The sequence below is a fragment of the Sabethes cyaneus genome, chromosome 3, assembly GCF_943734655.1.
Source record: "Sabethes cyaneus chromosome 3, idSabCyanKW18_F2, whole genome shotgun sequence".
In the NCBI taxonomy this organism is placed as follows: domain Eukaryota; kingdom Metazoa; phylum Arthropoda; class Insecta; order Diptera; family Culicidae; genus Sabethes; species Sabethes cyaneus.
Window position 1 is genome coordinate 204,429,548 of NC_071355.1, and position 12,712 is coordinate 204,442,259.

General features: G+C 38.0%; 2 protein-coding genes across 4 annotated transcripts in view; one reads left to right on the forward strand and one right to left on the reverse strand.

Annotated features, from left to right (window-relative positions):
• Nucleotides 1-12,712, reverse strand: part of LOC128743838 (rap guanine nucleotide exchange factor 2) — a 60,289-nt gene that overhangs the window by 36,429 nt on the left and 11,148 nt on the right. The gene's annotated exons all lie outside the window — the stretch shown is intronic.
• LOC128743840 (CLIP domain-containing serine protease B15-like) lies at nucleotides 7,325-8,637 on the forward strand. The gene is made up of 4 exons (XM_053840521.1): nucleotides 7,325-7,568; nucleotides 7,625-7,854; nucleotides 7,911-8,203; nucleotides 8,266-8,637. Exons 1-4 carry the CDS (start codon nucleotides 7,341-7,343, stop codon nucleotides 8,613-8,615), a joined length of 1,101 nt encoding a protein of 366 aa, XP_053696496.1. The 5' UTR covers nucleotides 7,325-7,340; the 3' UTR covers nucleotides 8,616-8,637.

Sequence of the window (12,712 nt, forward strand, 5' to 3'; positions counted from 1 at the left end):
AAAAGTGAAATAAAAAAAATATTTTTCTTCAGTGTCAATATAACACATTGATGTGTTCTACAAAGTTATAGAGCATATTATTACAAGAAATTTTGCTAAAGACAGTAACCTTCTATCTCTGCAGCGAAGATAGAAATATCTTATTTATTGTATATGAATTTGTAAAATCAGTTTTTCTATTTTTGCTCTTTTTGTAATTGTTGTATGACTTTTTCATGTACTACAAAATTGTACAAATAGTAAAAATACACAACTTTGCTGAAAATAGTATATATTTATTTTGAAACGATGATTCTACAATTGATGAAGGGACGGTAAGGGAAAGTAATGAAGAAGGATTTTTTCGGGAATGAAGGGGAAGGGTGGAAAGGAAGGGGGGGGGGGGGGTAATAGGTAGCTATGGTTAACAAGTTGTCGTTGTGACTCCTATCTTTTGTCCAATGCTGGAAGGTGCATGGGTCGAACCAAGCTGTAATTAGAGATTATAACCGGATTTGAACCCACAACACCTGCCAGGGCGTGTCGCTCACTGGTACCCGTGTACCTTTGAACCACAGAGTCTTGCAAGTCGTAAGGGCCTGCATAGTGTCGTCGTCCTGAAAGTAAAAAGACGTTAGACTAAAACTTCTCGGTCGGTGGTTTCTACAGTAGGTGTAGGAAGAGGCACATTGTGTGTCTAAAAATAGAACAACCCATGTCGCGCTATGGTTAATAAGGGGGGTTGTGCAGACTTCTTTTGTCCAGCGCCTCTGTGGTTCAAAGGTACACGGGTACCAGTGAGCGACACGCCCTGGCAGGCAGGGATGGCACCTCTTCAGAAGAAAAAAAGAGAAGAGAAAAATTCAAACTGTGCTCAGTCTTCTACGCGATTTATTCTGCTCCGTTTCATTTTAACTGTGCTCTTTCTTGCTGAACGCAGTTGTATGAGCAACCGCACACTGTGCTACTCATTGAGGAGAATGTTAATACACTTTGAACACGTTGATGCGATGCGCTGACGTATGACAACTACGGGTAGTTTTAACATGGGTAGTGCGTTGAGAAAAAACGACGATTGTCAGTAGCGGTCATTGCCATCAGAAAAATATTAATCCATTAATGCAGTTGAGTCATGATTCTTACATTTAGTATATTCAGTTGAGTTTGACTGCCCGTGAACGCAACTGCATCATATGGTTAGGCATGTCACAACGGCTGATGAAAAATTGATGAAAATTATTCAAGAAAACTCTATTGATGTGATTCAAATAGAATGGCATTACAGGAAACTATGCATAGTTGAAAAACCTATCAACTAGACCTTTACTAGACAATGTATATGCTAAAGGATAAGATTTCCTCTTACAACTTACTATTATTTGCACTTACTCAGATTAATAACAACTTACTTATCCTTACTCAGCAATTTCATGAAAAAAGGATCCATCGAAATTTAAAAGTGTTCCTATTTTGTTCAAATTTTGTAAACTTTTTCAATTTTCAAAAATTTTATGTAAACCAGCACATACGATACCAGCAACGATAACCAATAGATGAATTATGTTCCGAAGACGTGTCGATTTCTATCTCAAATAGCAAGTAAGACCGCATAACAAAGGTTCCTTTCACCAAGGGTTTAAATCGGGTTTTTTTCCAAAGCTCAGATGATTTTTGCATGCCAGGAGGGCATTGGGTTAAAAGGCCACTGCGACAATCTTATTGATCGTCTTTTTGGGGCAAGCTCCGATTGCTGTACACAGTTTACGGACTGCTCATACCCATTGATGGAGTTGAGCCGGATAGTTGTAATCCTGTGCCCCAATTCGGTACTACGCGGTTAATAAACCTAATGAACGTTGCGGGATTCAGGAGTAAAAAGGAAACTTTCGAAGAAATTTTAAAAATAACCACGCTAATAATTTTCGCGTGGGACTCTAAATAGGTGGAAACTCCGCAATATAAATAATCTTTAATTTTTTTAAGTTAACAGGAAAGCAATAATTTGTGTTTTGATTTTGTTAAATTGTCAAATTCACATAGCAATAACTCTGAAATCTATTGATAATTGAAGATAGACAATGTTAATACTCTGATAAATGTTACATACAACGCATGTAGCATGTATATATGCTGTATGTAGCATGTATGTATGAAGAATCCTATTATTAAAACGAGGTCGTATCTTGTCACAACTCCTCTTATTTCCCCCCCCCCCCCCCCCCCCAGAAAACATTTCTGGCTGCGCCCGTGCCAAAATGGCGAAGCTGCAAAAGGAGGCAGAACGGAAGTTGACCTAAGAATGCTTATGGAAGACTGTAGTGTCGCAGTACCCAATTTCTACGAGATCAAAAGGGATGGAAGGAGTTGTTTGTCCTATCTTCAAAAAGCGTGATCGGCTCCGACTGGTCGTACTAGCGCGAGCATTTTTATCACCCGACAGATCTAACAGAAATGTCAGGAACGCAACGTGCCCATGGATCATATCGTTATTGACATTAAAGCAGCAGATAATGTATGAACACGTGTTTACGGACAAACTGACACGACCGATCAGAACTATTGAATCGAGTGATTGTTTCGCGCGCATCTCTCGGGACACTCTCAATTTCCTTCGAGAAGCGGCTTGGGTTTAGACAATGTGACGGCTTAGCCTGCATGCTTTTCAACATCGCTATTGAGGGGGTGATCTGAAAACAGGACATCCGAACAAAAGGCACGGTTTATAGTATGGGTATAGAACTTCTAGTCTTTGCAGATGACTTTGATGTCATAGCCTGGATCTTTGCGACGGAGACGATAACCGTTGACGGCGACGAATTAGAAGTGGTAGATGTGTACGTGTATTTGGGCTCGCTGGTGACCGCGAACAACACTAGCAAGGAGAACCAGCGGCGCAAACAAGTGGAAAATCGGGCTTTTGCCCTTCGTAATACACCGCGGTACGAAGCTGACAATGTACATAGCCCTCATTAGACCGGTAGTTCTTTATGGATTTCAAGCTGCGACGCTACTCACCGGGACATTCCCTTCCTTGCGTGTTCGACCGGAAGGCATTAGCGGAACTAGCGCACATTTCTAGGGGGGCTATAGTCCCCGGTATTTTTTTCGACCATTTTTTTGGTCGGCCAGGTCCATTTTTCTAGAAGGGTAAATCTAAGCCCCTCCTCACCGCCCCTCCCCACTAGTTCCGCCAATGCCGGAAGGTGCTGCGGATAATAATATTGATAATACAAACTGAAAGCAGAGAACTACAGGCACTACTTGAAGACTCTCATCGTACATCTGGTTTCCAACATGCGAAAAGGCTGAACTCGAAAGCAATTTGCGGCTGCTGAAACGCCTGGAAAATTGATGATGAGTGGTCCAAGATCGACCTGAATTGAGACGAATCATTTCTTCGCATTGCATGTGTTTTAAAGCCTTTGGTATGAGAAATTTCATTTCGACCCTTTTCCATTTCTCTTCGCACGAAGTTTCTTGAAGGCTTAATTCTCAACATATTTTTATTTGGAATATTGGCTTTTATACTTTTTATGTCATTTGGAGCGTTTCCAACTGAATATGCTGCAAAATAAACCATTTTTGCCACGATTTTTCATTCATCATAGTTTTTTGGTCAAGAGACTTCAAAAGAATGAGATTTTTTTTTTTTTTTCAAAAAATCGTATCTTGAAAATTACTTATATAATCAAAATGACGTCACGTCAAAATCACTGAAAAGCAAAGTTTTCAAAATCATGATAAAATTTTGAAATGATGCTCTTTTTCCACACTCAAAAGCAAATTGTTGCAACCCGATGTTCAGATCCTAGAAAAATTACTAAAGTTACACAAAGAAAGTAGAACGTATCCTTCAAGAGCAACATTTATTTGAAAACACTATGTTAAAACGGGTCACAACATTTTGCACTCATTTTTGTAATCGGTTCGCTACAAATTAAACAACAACAAACAAGCCACATAAAGATTTCATTGCAAGCTTTATGTTCATAGAACAGAATTACAAGAATTTGCGAGATATTTTAACAAGTGTATTCAATAAAACGAGTCGCTATGAAGATAAATATGAAAAATACGCGCGTTGAATATGACAAACGGGTAGCATATAAAAACCAGCAATTTTTATATGGCTGCCTGGCACCATATATTCAAATGCATATGACTAGGGCTCTATTTTGATATTACACTGTGACATATATCTGGCGCCGAATAGTATGACAAATCTTGATCATATATATGGTGTCATTTGTTCATTGCCATATAAATATGGCTATTACACCGCTACATATATATGACATAAGACTGTATGACGGGCCGCCGCCATATGTATGTCGCCATATTAATTATGCCATATTTATTTGGCTATTACACCTATATGACAAATTTATATGGCAAACTAGTCATATTTGTATGCAAGTGTAATAGTACCTTAAGTCATTTGTCTCTTTAAGTATCTTCATCATTTAATTTGCATTTCCAAAAAGTGTTACTCAGTCTTTTAGAGACATATATGATATATATCATAATGTTTACTATATCCCATCGCCCTGTTAACCACAAGGTACGATGCTAATCTAACAAGCCAGTCGTCGTATGTCTAATCTCGGCTGTGTGGTACTGCTAGAGTTTAATAGGATCCTTACACTAGTCCTGTAATTGTCCTGTACTCTAATAACCGGCTGCGAAGCCTGCCGATAAACAAGGGCAATGTCCTCAAGACGGTTATACCCAAAGCTTTGCTCTACTTGTATCGCAAGAGACTAGTAAGAAAAGCAAACTAATGTCAGGTAATTAAAAGTCATTACTTTGAGCGTCTTAGCAGAATCTCGAATACGGGAATATTGTGATAGATTTTTGTTATGTAACAGAATTAAACAGAAAACTTTTTCTTCAACTCGTAATGTTAGGGGTTTTTAATTTTACATAATTGTAAATAAATATATCAAAAATAAATATATAAAAAATAAATATATAAAAAGTAAACATAAAAATGAATATATAAAAAATAAATAGAAAATTAAATATCGAGCATGTATTTTGCATCGCCGCATAGTTCACTCGCCGACTTGTCTCGCGACGCCCTTATGCTACTAATTAAGGGATCTGATGATTCGAGAAGGCGATGCAGCAAATCCATGTTTGCTGCCGTTCTAGAACATTTTCTGGTTTGGTTATGTTGTAATTTATCTGAAATTAAAAGCCCCTAACATTACGAGTTGAAGAAAAAGTTTTCTGTTTAATTCTGTTACATAACAAAAATCTATCACAATATTCCCGTATTCGAGATTCTGCTAAGACGCTCAAAGTAATGACTTTTAATTACCTAACATTAGTTTGCTTTTCTTACTAGTCTCTTGCGATACAAGTAGAGCAAAGTTTTGGGTATAACCATCTTGAGGACATTGCCCTTTTTTATCGGCAGGCTTCGCAGCAGGGTTATTAGAGGACAGGACCATTACAGGGCTAGTGTAAGGATCCTATTAAACTCTAGCAGTACCACACAGCCGAGATTAGACATATGACGACTGGCTTGTTAGATTAGCATCGTACCTTGCTGTTAACAGGGCGATGGGATATAATAAAAATTATGATATATATCATATATGTCTCTAAAAGACTGAGTAACACTTTTTGGAAATGCAAATTAAATGATGAAGATACTTAAAGAGACAAATGACTTAGCATGTTTTAAGATCAGTTTTGAATGTACTTTCACTTTAATTATATCTCGGCCGCCAGTTTTTCCAAGTTTTTATTGTATAGCAGTACGAAGTATGGCTAATTTTTACTTAAATCGTTCAGTAACTCGCTCTGTATAGAATATACGTGTTCACTTTCTTCTGCAAAAGTGTGTAATTTTAATAGATGCAAATGTTTGCAGAACACTATTTTTCCCTAAATCACATAGTTTTGAAGCTACAGTGAAAAACTCGATTTGTGGGGGTCCGTCATGAAAGACGCTTAATATCTCGAAAACTGTGATACTTAGAGGAATAATGTTTTCAGCAAAAAGCTTCATAATAAGATTATCTAAAACTTTCTAGAACATATTATAGCTCTAAATCATTAAATTAGAAAGTTAAATTTTGCAGCGCCACCTGTGTTTGAGTTCCGAACTAATACTAACCATCAGTTGCTGCGCCTATTGATATACAGAAATTCTTCCAAAGACGCCATATTGAAAAAAACACTATGAAAAGAGTTATTAAAAAAGTTCACGATTCCAGAGCAATCAAACCACTGTGCAACGGTGCTCCAACAGACCCCTCAAGAGAGACTTCATCCAGTACTTCTGGCAGCGCGGCTCCGAGAGATTACGCGTAGATCTCGGTGACACTGGGTTGTGACAGTCACGTGAGATTATATCTTGACTGGCAGTGGTATTGTATGCAAAGGAGATCCTGTAAAAATTTAAATGGTACTTTTTTATTGGAATGCTCATCATTTTGCGATCATCCTGGGGACTGACGGCGTGGCGAAAATGGTCCATTCCAATGTTGCAGCGCACTTTTCATAGTGCTTTTACTCAGATGCAGTGCGCGTATTTCATACACTTTGCCATTAAATACATACTAATGTTTGCATCGGCTGCTTAATACTGCCGACCAAAGCATCATCGCCGAGTGCTGGTCTGGTTTGGCTGATTGCTGAATGGAATCGTTGCACCAGCTCGTAATCGGCTTTAGTTTATTCGAGTGGTCCAGTAAGAAAGTGCCTGACTTGGGATTTTATATCCAACATTTTCACATGACACTGATGTTACAATGGTATGAGAGAAAAAATATTTACTCCATGCCTGCCCGCCCTAAGAACAAGTTAAACATGATATCAAACCACCAGTGCGATTTATATGGACATATGAAAAGATATAAACTTAGTTATTTTAACGAAGCCGATAGCAAGGGTAGCCTCTGTGAAAATCTCATTTGTGGAACGAAAATATAGGTTACCATCGAAAACGGAAGGTAAAACACAATTTAAACATACTGCGTACAGCAAGCCCATCGTCCATCGGGGTTGTGTGCATAATCAAAAGGAAGAGCTATTAAATTGGGGAATCCCCTGTTCAGTGCACAGCGTCCCAGCTGGTTATTATAAGCTGTAAAACCGCCAGAGACAAGGATTAAAATCCACTCGACATCGATGATTCGGGCTGCTGCGCTGATCTGAACACCATTCGGACTTCAAAGGAGAATTATTTTTAGATGGATTAATCGCTCGGTCGGGTTCGGGAGGACTTAATCAAGTTTTGCCTTCGTTCGCGTAATGATGATCGAACTTCCTGAGCACAGACGTTGTTTGAATGCGATTCGTTGAGCACCACATCAGATGTGAGTAAATTTCGACCATATTAAGTGATAATGAAGTTGATAGTTCTGTTGGTGGTTTGCTGGAGCGGTTTGTCGACAGCTTTGAACGTAAATGAAACTTGCACTACGCCGTGCAATTCACCGGGAACCTGCGTGGAAGCAGTAAAATGCGCTTATGTTATCAACATTCTCAGAAAACGGAATGCGACCTATCTGGATTCGGAATACTTGTCTAACAGTATATGTGACCATTTGCCAGATTCAGGTTCCGTTCCATTGGTGAGTTTGGCATGTTTTATCCCACGTAAAGTTCTAGAAGGGCGCACTTTTCACAGATATGCTGTCCTAGCTTAATTAATCCAGCCGAATGTGGAACGTTGGACGTCGGACGCCGCATTTTCGGTGGTAATGTCACTGAACACGGTCAGCATCCTTGGGCAGTGGTCCTAATTTACAATATAGGAAGAAACAAGTTCGCTCCCGAATGTAGCGGTTCGCTGATAAATTCTAGATTTGTGCTAACGGCTGCACATTGCATAGTAGAGGTTCCTAGCAAATGGAAATTGTAAGTAAATTATTAACTTCCATTCGAAACAAAATGTAATTCACAATCAATTCCAGGCATAAGGTACGGTTTAATGAGTGGAATGCACTGAAGAAGGCAAATTGCACTGTTGTAAACGATGAAAAGATTTGTCGTCGAGATTACGCAGTAGAAAGTATTACTGTCCATTATGGTTACGGGAAGAAAGATCCAAACAGAAATCACGATATTGCTTTAGTCAAACTAGTGGAAGAGGTTACATTCGACAAATATGTTCAACCAGTTTGTTTACCAGTGGATACTTCAATTCAAGAACTGCCCATCGATAGTGAAGAGTTTACTGTAACGGGTTGGGGTCTAACCGAAACTGGTGAACTATTCAACTCATGCTACGTTCGAAAGATTGAGCTGAACTTTGACTATTCTTTACAGGTTTTCGAAGTCCCGTGCAATTACATGTCGATTTGATCGGAAGGAATAACGATGTTTGTGATAAAGTTTATTCTGCGATCGGTATCACATTAACCGACGGTCATCTCTGCGTGGGAGGTGATAAGGGAAAAGATTCCTGCAAAGGTGACTCTGGTGGGCCGCTGCTCAGATTAGTCGGTACCGTGTGGTACCAGGTCGGTGTCGTCAGTTTCGGGTCGCAATTCTGCGGAACTAAAGGCATACCCGGGGTCTATACCAGTGTGGCAAAACACATCGATTGGATAGTTCAGACTGTGCATGAGAGTTATTGCATAAACAACGAAGTTGCAACTGAACTATTAGTCACCTGAAAAAAGATTAAAATAAAAAAAAATCCGGAAATATTGCAATGAGGTTATTACTAACGGTATAAGAGTGACAATTGACCCTTTCCAATCTTGTGCATTGTTGAGAGGTTTAATCGTCCCCGGCACTTGCTTTCTTTCATTACTGGTTACTACATACAACATTCAGAAGACCCCAGAAACGAGAAGTTCAATCTCGATGCAAATAACGATCAAAACAAAAATTTCCATTTCGTTTGAATCCATCAAATCTAAATTTGTTACTCCATGATTTTTTTTCTTAATTGGTTCAACGTCGTCGGTTGGTTGATTTATTAATGAATGTATAACTTTCTTGTTATTTAATTGCAGTCGTTCATTCGGTCATTTAGTATTCGCTTTCCATTTTCAACAAAAGCAAATATTAACGACATCATTTTTAATAACAAATAATAATAATACCACGACACCGGAACAAACTCAGTTATTATCAACACATTGATAATCTGTGCTTTAAAGGCATAATTAATTACTTAATTAACTAGTTAATCCATTGGAAAAGTAAACCCACACCGAAAGCAAATTTCACATAACTTCGTGAGAATGTTGTCTATGCCATCATTTAAATTCAATTTGGTTCAGCCCTATTCGTCAATTTGATTTCAATTGTGGCTAATTTCGTCCCAATATAGTCTATTTTAAACAGAAATGGGCGATAATCGCGCTCATTAATGTTTCTTGTCAATAAGAAAAAAATTATAGCCACTTAAATGCAGCAGGACAATAAAACAGAGAACAACAACAAATGTTCTCTCACCTTGACGGAGATGTATGGGAAAGGCTGCCGGTAAATTAAATATAACACATAGCAGCTTGAATGTCATATGTGACACAGTGAAAGAACAATTCACTGCGAATCAATTACTAGAAATAATTTTTAAAATCGGTGTATTTAGAAGGGTTCTACCTTCATATCGAAAAATCATTGCCTTTTTGCTGAACTAAAAAATTCAATAACAATAGGGTATGTTGCTGCTTCGTCGTAGTTGCCTATTCCCGTCCTATCCAACACAAATTATCAAAAATATCAGCGATTTTTATGACACACAATGCAAAATTAGTTATTCCCTGCTATTTTAGTTTGTGGACTATCATACGCGATCAATCAAAGTGATCTGAGATTTATTTAAATGCTTTTTTTCATTAAAGAGTTCCTGGAATTCAAATTTCCTACGTTTTTTCGTGAGACGAAGAAGAAAATGTCGACTAATCGTTTCAATTTCCGGCATTCACAAAATGAAAATAACTCACGCAACGCATTGTCGTTATTCTGCAGCCGGGAAAACTTACATGACCTGCAGAAATTTTGCAGAATAATATTTGTCATGCCGTCCTACACAAATCCATGCGCGCTAGCTTCGTAAACATTATTGAGATTTTTAGTTCGGACGATGAAAAATGTTGATGTACGGACTTTAAAACGGTGCGACGAATTTAATAAATAAAGTCAGTTGCGTAATTTCAATAATATGCAAGCGCACGGATCAGAAGGTAAGTGTGTTTGAGTCAAATCAGTACAAGAACTTTCGGAGTATTCATTAAATCCACCTAAGAAATGATGAAAATTAGAGTGGCTTTCCTTACTACGACCTTACAAATATGATGTAGTGAATATTTTTTCACTAAACTTGGGAATCTTCCCGAAAAGCTTTTCTACTTTCTTAATATCTACAAATCATAGCCATGTGTCACATGGTTTCGGAGTTATTCCGGTGTTCCTTGGGGAACCACGAAATAGCTTTTTTTGATAACCCAAGCAACAACGTGAGTTTGATTGTACTCTTATGGTGGTCTTCAAGACCAATTTTGGTCTTAAATGCCGTCATAAGAGTCTAATAACACCCAAATTGTTACTTGGGAATGTTGCTAAATATTTAAACTTTGTTGGAAACATGCTGATTTTTTTAGCAAATCATCGACTGTGGTCATATCACTTTGCTTACTTGCGTTACTTTGCTGCAGTTACAAGCTATGTGCGCGCCATGCGGATCCGGAAGGACACTGGAAATCCGGAACCTGTCCCAATAGAGGGACATTTCAGCATCAGTAAAATATGTCATGTAGTATTTTTTTTTTTTGATATGCGACATGACGTGTTTTACTGATGGTGAGATGCCTGTTGGAACTGGTTCCGGATTCCCAGTATTCTTCAGTATTAAAAAGTTGGATAGAATGGAATACTTATGATGATTCAACAATCTAAGTGCTGGTATGTTCCGTTTTAAAATTTTGTTGTTATTCAAGTTTTTATTATTTTCTACAAATTAGGATCCGAAGACAAAAACTATTTGTTCAAAATATAATCTAATACAGCGACAGAGAGAAACTGACGTATTGAGTGCTACTGTTACAGGAAATACAGCTTATATGATCTACGAACGTAGCAGCCTAGTTTTTAGGCCAATGCCAATGCGAATAAACGTTCATCAAAACGACTGATTATTCGCAAAAACTGGCGTAGGGGTTTTTCAGATAAAATAAACTTGCATTGAATTACAAAACCTTGCCAGCCCATTTCTTATGAATAATCTTTATTGAATTGACAGATTATTTAGTTGAAAATGTTAGACATACGTTTATTTATCTTAAAACAATTTAAACGCGTTTTCCCAACAACGATGGAGATGGTTGTTACGTCAACTATGCATCCATGGGCAGACAAGTATAAACCCAAAATTCTTTTAAAAAGAAACACAAAAATCAAAAAAAATTATTTATAGTATTTTCTATCGATAACTATAAATGTTCCCATCTCCCTGGCAATATGTAAATGCCAGAAGCAACAAACCATCCATCCATCAAACTTATTTCCCACATTTGTCGTAAGTATTGAAGCGCTGCTCACCAAGTGCATGTCCCATCTCATGCAAATAGGTGATAGCCGACAGGAGCCAAGTCTGAAACAGCCAACCAAATGACTTAATCGTTCCCTTTACCGGTTTTGCAGTGTGTGATGGAGCATTAACATGCAACAAAATCACTCCGTATTGCCTTCTTTGTATTTACCCAAAGCTTTTTTCCTAACTAACCCTCCGCTCACCTCCGTTACAGAAAATCTTACACGGAGAGCCCCCTGGTGTTGGACACTTACAGAACTTCAGCTTAGAAGAGAACTGGACAACACACTAAACAAAGAAATTAATTTAAGCTGAGGAAATCATAAAGAGTATACATAAAATTATTTAAAAACTATTTAATGGGCACCCAGTGGAATTTAATATTCCTTTCTAAGGAAGCCAAAAAAAGCTTAATTCAATTTGATCATTTTGTGTCGGTAGCGTGCAGTATTAACCAATTTCAAAGTCCTCTGATCCCATCTAACACAAAGCATTGTCATTCGTCCATAGTGATTTGACCGTCCAACAGATGTCGATTGTTAAGCTGGACTTACCCAAGATCCTTGGCACTTGGGATTCAGACAGAGAAAAGACTTCCTGCTGTACCTAGCAAAGCATTTTTCGTGACCTTTTTTGGTTTTCCATTCTACTCACGTGGAACTCATTTTACGATCTTCTGGATCTTTCCCATGGCCTTCAAACGTATGGAAATAGCTTCTTTGGTCACATTTCATAGATCCGTGAGTTGGTGTTGTTGCATGTAAGTTTGCAACTTACTGTTCTCGAACTTTTTCGGAGGTTTTCCACCTCAGTTTTCACATCAAAATTACAATTTTCTGAATTTTTGTTTGACTACTTCATTTTTCAAGAGCATATTCACCGTAGACTTCGACGCCCATTCGATACAATTCTTCAGCAATTTTTTTAAATAGTTTTTTTAAATCAATGGTGATTGCAACTTGTACTTTCCAGACACAGATTACTTTTGTTCAAAGCTGCAAAGTAAAACTTGTTTTGTTTTCAGCTGAAATCTTTTGCTGGATGTCAAAACAGGGCAAGAATGCATTATTACGAGAATTACATTGGCAGTTAGAGCCATCTGTTGGTAAATTTTGGGTTCTTATTATTTACTCGGTACATGTAAAGCTCTCTGATTGAGATCATAGCTTGCAGGTATTTCCAGGTGAAATAATGCAAAAAACTAACAATCTCCCCGATCCTCTCCGA